Source organism: Chiroxiphia lanceolata, chromosome 11, assembly GCF_009829145.1.
Source record: "Chiroxiphia lanceolata isolate bChiLan1 chromosome 11, bChiLan1.pri, whole genome shotgun sequence".
In the NCBI taxonomy this organism is placed as follows: domain Eukaryota; kingdom Metazoa; phylum Chordata; class Aves; order Passeriformes; family Pipridae; genus Chiroxiphia; species Chiroxiphia lanceolata.
This window is the reverse complement of record NC_045647.1, coordinates 20,518,654-20,534,399: the sequence shown is the minus strand read 5'-3', so window position 1 is coordinate 20,534,399 and position 15,746 is coordinate 20,518,654. Positions and strand designations below refer to the sequence as shown.

Genomic DNA, 15,746 nt, shown 5'->3' with positions numbered 1-15,746 from the left:
CACAGAAGAGGCCCCAGACCCCCTGAGAACCTCATGAGAGGCCACAGCCCCCTGCACAGCTTATGAAAGACCCCAAACCCCTTGCCCACACCATGGGCATCCACGACTGTGCCCGGGCATGGAGCTTAGCCAGGGCTGGGGCCTTGGGGCTTTGCTGGTGGGACCACCCGGACACTTGGTGAGGGCTCAGTCTCTCTTTGTACAGAATGGGTGGACCAACCCTCACCCTGGTGGGGGCCCACCTTCAGACCCGGCTGGAGTGCAGGGCCAGGGGGGACAAACCCTCAAATGGTGGCTGCCCAGTGGCTTCCCCCGACAAACACAAAATGGCGGGAGGCTTTCCCTGCCCTCTGGATCATGCGGTCGGAATCAAAAACCAAATTAAAACACACTGTCGCAGGAAGATGGCAGGACACAGAGGCAGGGTCCAGGCTGTCTCCCTCTCTCTCCCTCTCTGTTGCTGTGAGGAACAGCAGCAGGTGCAGTAACCAGTGGGGCTGTGGCATCTCCCGGGGTGACTACAGCAGCAATCTCTCCCTGGGCAGGGAGCAGCAGTAGCAACAGTAGCCACTTGCAGGCTCCCCCTTCCCCCCTTTGGGGCAGACCACGCTGCGATTTCGGCAACAGAAAAAAAAAGAAAACCAGAACCCAGCAGAATCTGGATCTCGGGAGGGCTCTTCCTGGCAAAGTCTCTCGGTGCAGTGCGGGCAGTGGCAGCCCCAGCAGCAATTGCCACTGCAGGTTGGCTTGAGAGAAGTGACTGCCTTACCCTCCAGTGCTGGGGAGAAGGGTGGCCCCTTCCCCTTCTAGACCTTGGCTTTTTCCTTTCAAGCCCACACCCCCCGGTGAGGAGGTGATTTATGAATATTCATCACTAAACTCCACCCCCTGGCTTTTGGAACCATAACAGCAGCCCATTTGAGGAGGCCCAGGCCCAGATGGTCCCACTGCAGTGAAGGTGCCCTCAGCCCAAGGTCCCTCACCACGGGCTCCCCCAGCCCCAGCCTGGCTCCTGCCTGCCCACACCGTGGGCATCCACGGTTGTGCCTGGGCACGGAGCTCAGCCAGGGCTGGGGCCTTGGGGCTTTGCTGGTGGGACCACCCGGACACTCAGCTGAGGGTTTATTTCTATTTATTTGTACATTAAGGTGGCCCAAATCCCTACCCTAGCAGGGCAGGACCACCTTCAGACTGGGCTGGAGGGTGGGGCCACAGGGCTCGGGGGCAGAGGGGCTCGTTTGGGTGGCAGCTGGACCAGGAGGGTGAGAAGCCTCTTCTTCAGCCGTGTCAGCACAGCCAGCTTTGGGCAGGAAGAGCAGAGATGAGAGGTCCAGCTCTTCCTGCCCGAGGTGTTGGGCTGGGCTGGAGCAGGAGCAGAGAGGAGCCTGTGGAGAGAGGAGGTGGCTGAGGCCCAGCTGCAGGGCAGACACAGGGACTCTGCTGCCCAGCAGGGCCCAGAGCTGGCAAGGCTCAGCAGCACGGGGGAGCTGCTGGCACACCTTGGCCCCGGTGGACACCTGCCCCTCAAGGCCCCAGCGAGCAGGGGGATGGCTCTGGGCAGGGTCCCTGGGCAGGAGCGGGCACCAGGGCACGTCTGCCTTCCAAGGGCAATCTCGTCCCTCTCCTTCTCCTCCCCACCGTGCTTTGCCTCTGCCCGTCCTCCTGGGGCTGCTCTTGGCCAGGCAGGCTCAGTTGGAGCCAGCACTGGCTCCAGTCCCAGCGGGCTCCCCAGGAGGGGCCCAGCAGCTGAGAGGCCAGGACAGCACTGGACAGCAGCAGAACCCTCAGCAGAGTTCTTTGGTCAAGGACTAACTGGCCGCTCCACAGCAGCCAGGCTGGGAATGTTCCATGGCTATGAGCTGCCTTCAAAAGAAGCTGTTTGAGGGGGAGATCAACAAACAACTCACCATTTTCTCACCCTCCAGTACCAGATTCCAGCACAGCACAACATGAAGACAAGCAGCCCTTCCAACACGCTTGCCACTATCACACTCAAACAGCCTGTTCCCCAACAGAAATCTCTTCCAGTGCTCTCCTGGATCTTGGGAGCACGTGTTGTGGCACCGGCTGCATCTGCAGGAGCAATTTGGAGCGTTAGCCCTTCCTGGGCACCCCTGCTAAGCCGACAGCACATTGGACACAGCCAGGACGTTCTCTGTTTCCCTCAGTGCGGGTGCCTGGAGGCTCCCAGCCCTGGGGACAGGCTGTCCCACCAAAGCAAACCCAGAAGGCCGGGAGGAGAGCCCGGGGGGAGCGGAGCTGCTTGAGCAGTCGCTCCTTTGAGGGACACGCACACAACCCATCCCTGCAGCAGGCAGTGCCAGCCCCATCCCTCCCTGCCCCGGGACAGCTCCCACAGCCCAAGGGGACGGAGTCAGGCCCTCTCGGGAGACACGTGATCCCCTGCCCAGGGTGGGAGCCAGGGAGCGCCCTTTCTGAAGTTCCTTCAAAATTTCTTTCAGAACTTCATTTGACTCAAGGGTCATTTCCTCTCTTGGAGGTTGGCTCTTGCCTCTTGGAGGACCTGAATGGCAAGCAGTTCCATTTGACATGAATGGATTAGAGAAAACCAGAGCTCAGCCTGTGAGGTCAGCAGGGACAGACTACTCACTCATGCCATATGAGATGGTCTTGCTCAGAGGAATCAGCAGAGGAGCTGGAAAAGTCCTCCCTGCAGACACCCCTGTAACTGAAAAGCCAGAGACACTTGTGTCATCTCTGGGGCTCTGCACGGGCAGCCCTGAGGCACAGGGGGGGTGAGGGGATCCCGCAGGGACAGGGCACACACGGGCAGGTCTCGGTCCTGGCCCCTGCAGAGGCACCTGGCTGGCCCAGCTTTGGGCTCTGAGCTGGCAGCTCTCCAAGGGGGAAAAGGCACGACGTACCCACACGACCTTCCGGAGGCTCAGCCCTGGGCCCCACTCCAGGTTCCTGATCACCGTCACCCCCAGGCTTGGCTGCAAAGAAGGGCAGGACAGAAGAGGTTCCGTGACCCAGTTCCAGACTCTCCCTCAGGCCAGAGGGACAGGGAGTGCAACTGGGCAACGGGATTGCTGCAGGGCCCTCATCTCTGCCCTCCCCTCAGGAGCAGGGGCAGAGCTCCCCCGGGCCTGCAGTGGCCCCTCACTAGGACCAAAGGAGCCCCACGCAGAGCTGTCAGGGCACCAGGGACTCCCTGGAGCTGCCCCAGCTCCAAACTCAGCCCCAGCCAGGGCCATGGCTTGGCAGCCGCAGCGGGAGCCCCTCCGGCTCCGAGGGGCCGGCAAAGGAGCCGTGCCAGGCACAGCCCCCCGGGCACAGCCCTGGGCCCGGCCCCTTCCCTCTCTGCCTTTCTCTGAATCGACACGGAGGGAGCAACTGGCATTTCCATGGAAAGAAGATTAAAAGCTCCCCCTGACAGGGATCCAGTGGGAGCCCTCTTGGCCAAGATTGCCACAATCCAGCAACCTTGAGAGGGTCTTAAGGAAAATGGCACATGAATGAGCTCTTGCCACATTGAAAGGGATTATTCTGTCAGGAAAGGGACACTGAGAATTTGCCTCCAGGTTGCCCCAAGGAATTCAGTGCATCATTCAGCAGGATTTCCAGATAATCCAAGTCATGATTCCTGTCTAGAAGCCAACAGGGATGGGAACCATTTCCATGGTATGCTGGGATCCCCTCCTGCCTCAGAGAACTGTGGCACTGCAGGGGCTCGGGGAGCACCGTGGGGGCCAGATGTCAATGGACATGGCCAGAGCTGCAGAGGGGCCTGGGCAGCTCTGGGCTGGCGCCTGGCCTCTCTCCACACTCGTTCCAGGCCCTGTGCAACATCCCTGGGGGAGCGGCTGGAGCAGCCAAGGGCCCCTCGGGGCTCTCTCAGGAGTGCAGAGCAAACCCTCACTGAACCCACATCGTGACGGGCCCGAGGGGGCACTGGGGGAAGAGCTGCTGCCACACAGCCACCCCGATGGCCGACAGCGGCTGACCACGCCACAGCAATTACCCCGTGTGCCCGTGCCTGGCATCGCCTCCCTGCCCTCAGCAGAGCCTGGCACGGAGCCACTGCTTCCTATGGGGAACGGTGCCTGCCACAGAGTCCCTTGGTCCATCTCTGGGGAAAGCAAAAGAGACAACTGGATCAGATGGAGCTGTTCTCCATGAGGGAAGTGGCATCTTCAGGAGGCAGTGCTTAAAACAGACATGGAAAAGGTCCAGGAAAACACCTGGGCTTTTGGGGCTGGGTCAGGGCACTCCCTCCTCCAAACAGCTGCCACACCGGAGCTGCCGGGAGACCAGGCAATTGCAGGGGATCTCCTGGTCTGCAGGGCCCGTGGTGCATTTGGGGCACAGGGGCAGGGGATGCTCAAGGCCTTCCTGCAGAGGCTGGGGAGAAGCTGCAGCCAGGCCAGGCGGGGAAACAGCCCCGCAAGGCGGGAAAGCAGCAGCGGGGCAGCGAGGCTGCGATGGATCCCTTCCCGCTGTGCAGCCACTGCCTGTCCACACGTGGATCTAAAGCCCCCGGCTGATGAGACTCATGACTCAGGATGAGGAAACAGACCCACCTCGCCCTTTCCGAAGTTCCTTCATAATTTCTTTCAGAACTTCATTTGACTCAAGGGTCTTTTTCTCCTCTGGAGGTTGGCTCTTGCCTCTCAGAGGACCTGAATGGGAAGCAGTTCCTTTTGACATGAACAGATTAGAGAAAACCAGAACTCAGCCTGTGAGGTCAGCAGGGACAGACTACTCACCCCTGCCATGTGAGACAAGTTTGGGCCGAGGAACCAGAAGAGGAGCTGGAAAAGTCCTCCCTGCAGACACCCCTGTAACTCAATAGCCAGAGAAGCTTCGGTCATCTGGGTCTTGCCATGTGTCAATTCTTTTTCTTTGAGGGGACATTGAGAACTTACCTGCAGGAGGCTGCAAGGGCTGCAAAACTTTACGCAGCCAGTCTAATGGGGAAGCATTCCCAGTGTTTTCATCTAGAAACAAACAGGGATGGGAACCATTTCCATTGCATGCTGAGATCACCTCCTGCCTCAGAGAACTGTGGCACTGCAGGGGCTCGGGGAGCACCGTGGGGGCCAGATGTCAATGGACATGGCCAGAGCTGCAGAGGGGCCTGGGCAGCTCTGGGCTGGCTCCTGGCCTCTCTCCACACTCGTTCCAGGCCCTGTGCAACATCCCTGGGGGAGCGGCTGGAGCAGCCAAGGGCCCCTCAGGGATTTCTCCTGCATCCAGGAAACCCTGGCTAAAGCCCTGGGGAAGACTGCAGCAGGCAGTGCCAGCTCCATCCTTCCCTGCCCCGGGACAGCTCCCACAGCCCAAGGGGACTGAGTCAGGCCCTCTCAGTGAGCTCCCGCCCAGGGTGGGAGCCAGGGAGTGCTCCGGCCCTCAGCTCGTGGGAGGGATCCCGCTCGGGGCTGCTCTGGTGCCTTGGGCCTCTTGAGACTCAGGGCCAGCTCTGGGAGCAGCTGCAGCAGGAGGGACCTTGGGGCTAGAGTCCCGTTTCCCAGGGGCTGCAGAACGTGCTCCAGATGCCTCCAACCCGTCGTGCTTTCAGCTTTGGTTGCTGCCGTGACGGGCCCGAGGGGGCACTGGGGGAAGAGCTGCTGCCACACAGCCACCCCGATGGCTGACCCCGGCTGACCACGCCACAGCAATTACCCCGTGTGCCCGTGCCTGGCATCGCCTCCCTGCCCTCAGCAGAGCCTGGCATGGAGCCACTGCTTCCTATGGGGAACGGCGCCTGCCACAGAGCCCCTTGGTCCATCTCTGGGGAAAGCAAGAGGGACACCTGGATCAGATGGGACCATTCTCTGTTAAGAAGGTGGCATCTTCATGATACAAGGGATCCCCTGCTTTGCAAGGCCCGTTGTGCATTTGGGGCACAGGGTCAGGGGATGCTCAAGGCCTTCCTGCAGAGGCCGGGGAGAAGCTGCAGCCAGGCCAGGCGGGGAAACAGCCCCGCAAGGCGGGAAAGCAGCAGCAGGGCAGCGAGGCTGCGATGGATCCCTTCCCACTGTGCAGCCACTGCCTGTCCACACTGCGCTCAGGCTGAAGAAAGAGACCCACCTCGCCCTTTCCGAAGTTCCTGCATAATTTCTTTCAGAACTTCATTTGACTCAAGGGTCTTTTTCTCCTCTGGAGGTTGGCTCTTGCCTCTCGGAGGACCTGAATGGGAAGCAGTTCCTTTTAACATGAACGGATTAGAGAAAACCGGAGCTCAGCCTGTGAGGTCAGCAGGGACAGACTACTCACCCCTGCCGTGTGAGACAAGTTTGGGCCGAGGAACCAGAAGAGGAGCTGGAAAAGTCCTCCCTGCAGACACCCCTGTAACTCAACAGCCAGAGAAGCTTCTGTCATCTGGCTCTTGCCATGTGTCAATTCTTTTTCTTTGAGGGGACATTGAGAACTTACCTGCAGGAGGCTGCAAGGGCTGCAAAACTTTACGCAGCCAGTCTAATGGGGAAGCATTCCCAGTGTTCTCATCTAGAAGCAAACAGAGATGGGAACCGTTTCCGTTGCATGCTGGGATCCCTTCCTGCCTCAGAGAACTGTGGCACTGCAAGGAGTTTGGGGAGCACCGTGGGGGCCAGATGTCAATGGACATGGCCAGAGCTGCAGAGGTGCCTGGGCAGCTCTGGGCTGGCTCCTGGCCGCTCTCCACACTCGTTCCAGGCCCTGTGCAACATCCTTGGGGGAGCGGCTGGAGCAGCCAAGGGCCCCTCGGGGATTTCTCCCGCACCCAGGAAACCCTGGCTAAAGCCCTGGGGAAAACCATCCCCGACTCTTCCCGGGGAGAAGAGCCCGCTGGCCGGGAAAGGTGCCCCAGGCCGCCGGCTCACCTGCTCCCCGCGCTGGCACCGGAGCAGCCTGGGCAGCCCTGGCGTGCAGGGCCACTGCCAGGAGGAGGAGGAGGAAGAGGCGGAGGGCAAGGGCCATGGCCCCTCGCCCTCACACCGTCCGGCAGCTACTGCTGCCGCCGCTGTCCTGACACCGCTGTCCTGACACCGCTGTCCTGACACCGCTGCTGTACAATCTCTGTCCAGTAATCACTGTCCAGTAATCACTGTCCAAACGCCACCAAATCTGACACTGCTGCCGCCGCCGCTGCTGCCGCAACAGTTGCAGTAAGGGACTGAGTGGTCGGTCATTGTGGTGCTGTGGGACCACGGGGCTCTGTGACCTCACAGGCCTGCTGTGACCTCACTGTCTGGGTGGGATTGTGAGGATAGAATAGTCTTGCAGAAGATTTTGTTATGAGGAGACAGAGTTAGGTCCTTAGGAAGGCTTTTCTGCCTAAAAGGAACATCTTTCTCAAAGGCAGTTTGGCTGCTTTCTCCCTCCCCCCATTACCAGACAAGTTCTCAGCCTCTCTGTCTGGAACGGGAGCACAGAGAGAACGCTTACAGACACGCTACAGGGCCAGAGAGAGCCGGGGGGGCAGCGATACTAGAGAAACCTGGAAGAGATCAGTGACTTTCTCAGGCCCAGTGCTCTTGTAGCTGGTGCAGAATTTCCTTTGTATGCTTTTGAATGTTCTTGTCTTCAAAATGAACCTTTCTGAATTCTTTCCACTGCCTTGGCATTTTTGGGGGATACCTGCATGTATGTTAATTTTCAGGGATTGTGTGGGGATGGATCTCAGGAGCTGCCCTCCCAGCCAGGGGAGCACGTCCCGCCACACAGCTCCGTCCAATCTACTTGTTGGCATGAGAACTGATTTGTATGACATTGCACAAGTGAGAGGTTTCATGGCTCTACTGCAATATCAATGCCAGCTCCAACATTCAACTCCTGTCGGTGATTCCCGCTCTTGCCGGCAGCAGCTGCCAGCTCTTCCCCCGCCACGCCGACACCGAGTGTGTGCTGTGCACTCAGGGCTGGGGGTGGCCCATATTGAGACAGGGAAGGACTTGATGCCGTAATTCATAAAAATAACCCAAGGCAGGCAATCAGGGCAGCTGCAGAAACCCCAGCACCGTGGGCCTGTGATCCCTCCCTGCCTGCTCCATCCAAGGGATGGCACCTTGGTACCAGCACAAGGGTTCGCCAACACCAGCAAGGAATTCATCCTTTGCAGGCTGGACTGCCACGACATTAAAGGAGAAAGGCTGGGTGTCCCTCTATTGCAACTTGGGCTCCCAGTTCCCTTGGCGGTCGCAATAGCATTTGCATTCCGGCAGCCAGGGGCTTCCAGTGACTGGAACGGAGAAATGCCATCCTTGGAAAGAGATAACAAGCTCTACTGCAGGCAAAGGGATGTATTAAACACCAGTAGTGAACATGGAACTCTTTATTTGTGAGAGCGCTTTCTGTTCCCACTCCCTCTGCCCTAAGAACTGAGCAGTGTCCACTGTCACTTTATCCTTTGCTGACTTCAGACAGCTTTGGATCCAAGTAATTGGAATTGTAACATCTGTCCGAGTATCTGGGCTATGACAACAGTGAATAAGAAGCCACTTTTTGCTATGTTATGGCATTTGCTCTGCAGGTGAATAAACTGAGGGCAGTTACTGTAAAATGCCTACACAACCACCCCTGCACATCACAGGCAACAGGAGGGTGGAATTAAGGTGTGTTACTCCTTGTCAAGATATTGGTTTTGAGGGGAAAACATGAAAAACCAAACAGGGTCAGCCGCTCTTCCCGGGGAGAAGTGTTGAAAGCCTCTGCCCCTCAAGACCTTCCCAGCTTGTGGGCCATGGTCACTGCCATCTAAGCCGTGGCCTTGGAACTAACAGTGCCAGGCTCCCGCTGGTGTGAGAAGCCACGGGCTCAGCTGTACCCCCGCAGTGCCTCCTGTGCCCTGGGATGGGATGGGATGGGATGGGATGGGATGGGATGGGATGGGATGGGATGGGATGGGATGGGATGGGATGGGCCCGCCCGCTGTTCCAGCATCCCGGACAGAGCAGGGACGGCACATTTGCTCCCAACTTGGCACGGCCTCGACCCAGAGCAGCCCCGTTCCTGTGCCGGGCGTGCGAAGAACAGCAAGAAACCCCCTGAAGTTTAACCCTGCTGTGTGCCTGGCGAGGGACCCCAGCTCCCTGCACGCCTTAGGAGAGACCCCAAAATATCCCTGTGAGCCACACGAGGGACCCCAGCCCCCTGCACGCCTTAAAGGGTCCCCAGGCACCTGCACACCACAGAAGAGGCCCCAGACCCCCTGAGAACCTCATGAGAGGCCACAGCCCCCTGCACGGCTTATGAAAGACCCCAAACCCCCTGCCTGCCTTAGAGGAAAATCCAGCCCCTCCCACCATGTTCCTCATGACAGTCCTCAGACCCCTGCAAGTCTTATGGGGGACCTCAGCCCCCTGCACCCCTCAGGAGAGACCCCAAAATATCCCTGGGTGCCTCACAAGGGACTGCAGCCCCCAACACTTCTTCGGGGGGCCCTCACCCCTGCACACCATAGAAAAGACCCCGAAATATCCCTGGGTGCCTCCTGAGGGACAACAGTCCCACCTTACGGGGGACTCCAAATTCCCTCCTGCCATATGGGGACCCCCAGCCCAGCAACACCGAGTGTTTTGACCTGGGAAGTTGAGTGTGTGATTGCCCCCGGATTGTTGGTGCTCTCTAGAGCTGTTCTGCAGCGAATCCTTCCATGAAGGGCTTCTGTATGGAGTGCAGTCCAGCCCCATCCCCTATTTTTCCAAGGCAAGCCACTACTGAAAACCCTGGCAAATGTGTTCTGCAAATTTGTCAGATCCCAGGGTGTTACCCTGGCTGCCCTCTCAATGCTCCATTCAAGCAGTGGGTGATGACAGCTGAGTTACTCCCCAGGCAAAGCCTTGTTCAGAGAGCATCTGGACAGGGGCTGAGCACCCAGAGGTGAGAAGGAGACCCCTTGTTTTGCCTGCTGACATTACAATGTCCCTACAGATGCTCTCGATGGCTTCCCTCTTTTCCTGGGCATGGTATTTGGGGAGGCCCAGGCCCAGATGGTCCCACTGCAGTGAAGGTGCCCTCAGCCCAAGGTCCCTCACCACGGGCTCCCCCAGCCCCAGCCTGGCTCCTGCCTGCCCACACCATGGGCATCCACGGCTGTGCCTGGGCATGGAGCTCAGCCAGGGCTGGGGCCTTGGGGCTTTGCTGGTGGGACCACCCGGACACTCAGCTGAGGGTTCATTTCTATTTATTTGTACATTAAGGTGGCCCCATTCCTGTGCTGGTCGTGGGAAGAACAGCAAGAAACCCCCTGAAGTTTAACCCCGCTGCGCCCCTGCCCAGGGACCCAAGCCCCCTGCATGCCTCTGGAGAGACCCCAAAATATCCCTGTGAGCCACAAAAGGCACTCCAGCCACCTGTAGGTCTTATGAAAGACCCCAAACCCTCTTCCTGCCTTAGAGGAAAATCCAACCCCCACACCATGTTCCTCATGACAGTCCTCAGACCCCTGCAAGTCTTACAGGGGACCTCAGCCCCCTGCACCCCTCAAGAGAGACCCCAAAATATCCCTGGGTGCCTCACAAGGGACTGCAGCCCCCAACACTTCTTCGGGGGACCTCACCCCTGCACACCATAGAAGACACCCCCAAATATCCCTGTGTGCCTCCTGAAGGACACCAGTCCCACCTTACGGGGGATTCCAAATTCTCTCCTGCAATAAATGTGCCCTCAGCCCAAGGTCCCTCACCACGGGCTCCCCCAGCCCCAGCCTGGCTCCTGCCTGCCCACACCGTGGGCATCCACGGCTGTGCCTGGGCACGGAGCTCAGCCAGGGCTGGGGCCTTGGGGCTTTGCTGGTGGGACCACTGGGATACTCAGCTGAGGGTTCATTTCTATTTATTTGTACATTAAGGTGGCCCAAATCCCTACCCTAGCAGGGCAGGACCACCTTTAGACTGGGCTGGAGGGTGGGGCCACAGGGCTCGGGGGCAGAGGGGCTCGTTTGGGTGGCAGCTGGACCAGGAGGGTGAGAAGCCTCTTCTTCAGCCGTGTCAGCACAGCCAGCTTTGGGCAGGAAGAGCAGAGATGAGAGGTCCAGCTCTTCCTGCCCGAGGTGTTGGGCTGGGCTGGAGCAGGAGCAGAGAGGAGCCTGTGGAGAGAGGAGGTGGCTGAGGCCCAGCTGCAGGGCAGACACAGGGACTCTGCTGCCCAGCAGGGCCCAGAGCTGGCAAGGCTCAGCAGCACGGGGGAGCTGCTGGCACACCTTGGCCCCGGTGGACACCTGCCCCTCAAGGCCCCAGCGAGCAGGGGGATGGCTCTGGGCAGGGTCCCTGGGCAGGAGCGGGCACCAGGGCACGTCTGCCTTCCAAGGGCAATCTCGTCCCGCTCCTTCTCCTCCCCACCTTGCTTTGCCTCTGCCCGTCTGTGGCGTGTGCTAGGAATAAGCAGGTCTGCAACTTCGTACGTGAGAATGGCAAGACGGCTTTCTTACGGTGAAATGTAAAAGAACACAACTGGACAAGTCAAAGACAAGCAGAAAAGGCTCCAATATAACATGGGTTCCGCTTTACATAAGGTAGGGTAGGGAAGGTGCTAGAACAAAAGCAGGAGTTAAAGCGGAGTAGGTAAATTATAACCATAAAGGGAAAACATAACCATACATGGATAACTGCTGCAATGCACCAGATATGGATCAATAGGAAAACAGAGTTTAGGGACAAAGGGGATAGAGAGGATAACTGGGGTACAATAAACAGGAAATATACAATAAGACATAAAGCACAACATAAACTCATAACATGTATTTTCAAAGAGTCTAGAAAAGTCTGATCTTGTTTAATTGGTAAGTCTTTATCCTAGAGAGGAGAGTTGAGTCAGGGCCTAATTCTACCTCCAACAATATGGAGACCCCCAGCCCAGCTTTCCCGGACACTTGGTGAGGGCTCAGTCTCTCTTTGTACAGAATGGGTGGACCAACCCTCACCCTGGTGGGGGGCCCACCTTCAGACCTGGAGTGCAGGGCCAGGGGGGACAAACCCTCAAATGGTGGCTGCCCAGTGGCTTCCCCCGACAAACACAAAATGGCAGGAAGCTTTCCCTGCCCTCTGGATCATGCGGTCGGAATCAAAAACCAAATTAAAACACACTGTCGCAGGAAGATGGCAGGACACAGAGGCAGGGTCCAGGCTGTCTCCCTCTCTCTCCCTCTCTGTTGCTGTGAGGAACAGCAGCAGGTGCAGTAACCAGCAGGGCTGTGGCATCTCCCGGGGTGACTACAGCAGCAATCTCTCCCTGGGCAGGGAGCAGCAGTAGCAACAGTAGCCACTTGCAGGCTCCCCCTTCCCCCCTTTGGGGCAGACCACGCTGCGATTTCGGCAACAGAAAAAAAAAGAAAACCAGAACCCAGCAGAATCTGGATCTCGGGAGGGCTCTTCCTGGCAAAGTCTCTCGGTGCAGTGCGGGCAGTGGCAGCCCCAGCAGCAATTGCCACTGCAGGTTGGCTTGAGAGAAGTGACTGCCTTACCCTCCAGTGCTGGGGAGAAGGGTGGCCCCTTCCCCTTCTAGACCTTGGCTTTTTCCTTTCAAGCCCACACCCCCCGGTGAGGAGGTGATTTATGAATATTCATCACTAAACTCCACCCCCTGGCTTTTGGAACCATAACAGCAGCCCATTTGAGGAGGCCCAGGCCCAGATGGTCCCACTGCAGTGAAGGTGCCCTCAGCCCAAGGTCCCTCACCACGGGCTCCCCCAGCCCCAGCCTGGCTCCTGCCTGCCCACACCGTGGGCATCCACGGTTGTGCCTGGGCACGGAGCTCAGCCAGGGCTGGGGCCTTGGGGCTTTGCTGGTGGGACCACCCGGACACTCAGCTGAGGGTTTATTTCTATTTATTTGTACATTAAGGTGGCCCAAATCCCTACCCTAGCAGGGCAGGACCACCTTCAGACTGGGCTGGAGGGTGGGGTCTGCCTTGAGACTGGGCTGGTTCAGCTGACGTGGCTGCTGAGGTCAAACTCTGTCTCTCAGCTTGCTGCATGTGGCTGCTTCCCTCCCTCCCCGAGGTTTGCCTCCCTGTGCAGGCAGCATCCCCTAAGGGAGGACATCTCCTTAACAGCCTTCTGAGGTTGTGTTTGGGAGGTGGGATCCCACAGCTCTGGCCTGGGGGACTCTGGCTGACTCCAAGATATCTCCCAGGTCTCCTCCCTGAGCTGCACCCTGAGCTGGAGATCAGGAATTTCACAGCTTACCACTGGTGACTCACAGTCAGAATGCACAGGAAAACTGTAGCTGCGTTTCAAAATACCAAAGGCTCTGTTGTCTCCTTCCCACCATGGATTTTCCATCGCCCCAGCCCTGGCCTATCAGCAACCTGCCTGCCTGTTCTCCCTGCAAGGCTTCTGCAATCCCACTCGTCCAGGTCCTCCTTGTCCTGTGGACAGCCCTTTAGGTCACTGAGACCCCACTCCTTCTTATTTGAGAGCATGTTCTAGTGAGAGATGACTCATGGAGGTTACAGTCCAATCAGGGGCTGCAACGCAGTTCTCTTAGATGATTACTTTGAAGGCGAGATCAAGGCACACAGCTCCAAATATTAGGTGTCAAACAGATAACTCGCTTTATTTGTAACAATAAGAAAAAGGCGAAAAGCGGTGGGGGGGAGAAGGGAAGAAGAGGAAGAGATAAGGAAAAGGAAAGGCTACAAAAGGAAAAGTGTAAAAAATTTACAACCCCCAGTGAGAGAACTGGGTGCAGTCAGCCTCAGGCAGTCAGGGAAGGACCGCTGGGGGGGAAATAGGTGGTACTGGAACCAAGACAGACAGGAGATGCAGGCAGGTGGGACACGAGTAGGACGGAGTGAGGAGTGGGGCCAGCAGCCAGCACGGGACCCTGGACAACAGCACCTGGACTGGACCGGACCCTTGGGCAACGCTGGGCACTGCCTTAAATACCACCCGGTGGGCGCTCACTGGCCAGCTTGGCTCCGGGCAGATCCTTCCACGGTGTCGATTGGTGAAGCTGCTGGTATCCAGGCTGGCCAACTCTGCCAGGGTGGGAAAATGGAACAGCTTTCCGTTGGAGACTCTCCAGGGGTTCAGCAAGCAGTCCACAATGTCCCCTAGGTCGATGAAGACTGCCCTACAAAGAGCTAAAGTTGGTGTCTGCCACTTTGTTCGGTCACTGGGCTCCGGGGCGGGGCACTTGGCACGTACCTCAGCTGATGGAAATAGCTTCATTAGAGTGAAGTGGCTAACTGCCGCTTGTTCAACTTTAGATGGCTTCGAAGAAACCTTGCCCCAGGCGCTTAATTGCCCCATTAATGCTTCTCCTGCCTCAGCAGAGCGGCCAATTACCAATTGTTTATTGCACTGGTCAATGTAAAAACAAAGTAGCGAGTTAGAGATGGAGCAATCTCTTACATTCCACCCTGTGGCTTTACATTGATGGGGGAATATCAATATAGCCCTCCTCACTGGTGGTGACATAGACATAGAAAACAGGAAGGAAAGTGAGGGCAATACACGTAGAGTGATCTAACTTATTCCATCCCGTGTTTGGACAGTGACTCGAGGTGCCACAGTCGATCAGGAAAAGACCACGTGACAACTGAGGGGGTTCAAGCAGAGTGGTAGCTTCGAGCAGCTATTGCACTTTATTAAGGGTGGTTTGCTCTATCTATAGGGTAGGCAGGGAAGGCTCTAGAAAGAAGGGAGGAGCATGAGACTGACAGAGGTTGTAACCAATCAGGGAAGGAAGGAGGGAGCATGGGACTAACAAGGACCAATAAGGGAAGGATCTGCATTGCGGCAAACTTTAGCCAATGAGAAAACAGGGGGTAAACGTGAGGGGAAAAATATTATAAAACTCGATAAAACCTGGGGTACAATAAATTCAGTGCATGCATTAACAGTTTCTAATAGTCTCATTCAGTTAGCAGTCTCTATTCTGATATGGTAGCAATGTAACACTTCACAGGATGTTCTTGTCTGCTATTGCCTCGGCTAGTGTCCTTTGTAGCTACTGTTTCCAAATAAGAAATTTCTCCTCTTCACCATAGGTGTCTTCCACATTCATCAGTCCATGATTTTCCTTGTAGTAGATCTAACCCCAGTAAATCTGTAGGAAACTTACCTGGAATCATTAGGGTTTCTATTGCTTTCTCCTCCCCTGGCAGCCAGCATCTCATCTTTGCTGTCCTCTGGGTCTGGATATTACCGAAAGCATCTGCAACGAACAAGCCTTTTCGAGAGGGAGTGACACCACAGGAGGCTGTATCTTCAAGTCTTAGAGCAGATATCTGAGCACTGGTATCTATTAGAAAAGTTAGAGGCGTTTCACGGGGACCGATAGGACAGGTTAGCAATAAGTCGCCTTTTGAGTTTTTGGTAAGCCTTCTCAAACAAAGTCACCCTTCATCCCCCAGCTTATCTATTGGACACAAAGAGGGAAGTTTCCCCTCTCCTCTCCTTTCTGTGATTCTATCAGTGGAGGGACCGTGGCTGAGGTGGTTTTCAGGGGTCCCTCTTTAGCTGGCCATGACTGGACCAACATTTCTAGTTTATCTGTGGACTGACCATCCATAAGAGGAAGGGCCCCTCTAACACTGGTCTTGGTTGGGGCCATCACAGCCTTTTCCCTGTGAATACATTTGTGAGGAACCCTGTAGTGGGTCAGATCCTTGTCCATGAGATACCAGTACTGCACTTACTCTCATGGACTTCCCTTTTTCTCTCTCCTTCAACTCTTGTCCTTGGGCTCCTAGAGCACGGGTAGGTTTCCTGTCCCATCATCTCATGTCTTTTCCATGATCGACTAGGAAATACCACAGCTTGGTTCGTGGGCTCTGTCTGCTCTCTCTAACTGGAG

General features: G+C 56.9%; 1 protein-coding gene and 1 long non-coding RNA gene across 2 annotated transcripts in view; both read right to left on the bottom strand.

Moving 5' to 3' along the window:
- Positions 1 to 6,096, bottom strand: part of LOC116792417 (prophenin and tritrpticin precursor-like) — a 610,102-nt gene extending 604,006 nt beyond the window's left edge. Inside the window, exons 1-4 of the mRNA XM_032699323.1 lie at positions 6,055 to 6,096; positions 5,647 to 5,754; positions 4,890 to 4,961; positions 4,731 to 4,808 (exon numbers count right to left, since the gene is read on the bottom strand). Coding sequence (XP_032555214.1) covers positions 4,731 to 4,808; positions 4,890 to 4,961; positions 5,647 to 5,754; positions 6,055 to 6,079 — 283 coding nt within the window. The 5' untranslated portion in view covers positions 6,080 to 6,096. The remainder of the gene's footprint in view (positions 1 to 4,730; positions 4,809 to 4,889; positions 4,962 to 5,646; positions 5,755 to 6,054) is intronic.
- A 51-nt stretch (positions 6,097 to 6,147) lies between these two features.
- LOC116792420 lies at positions 6,148 to 7,817 on the bottom strand. The gene is made up of 3 exons (XR_004359113.1): positions 6,828 to 7,817; positions 6,400 to 6,471; positions 6,148 to 6,312 (listed from the first exon to the last, which is right to left on the bottom strand). It is a non-coding gene; the product is annotated as an uncharacterized LOC116792420 (long non-coding RNA).
- Between the last annotated feature and the right edge of the window lie 7,929 nt (positions 7,818 to 15,746).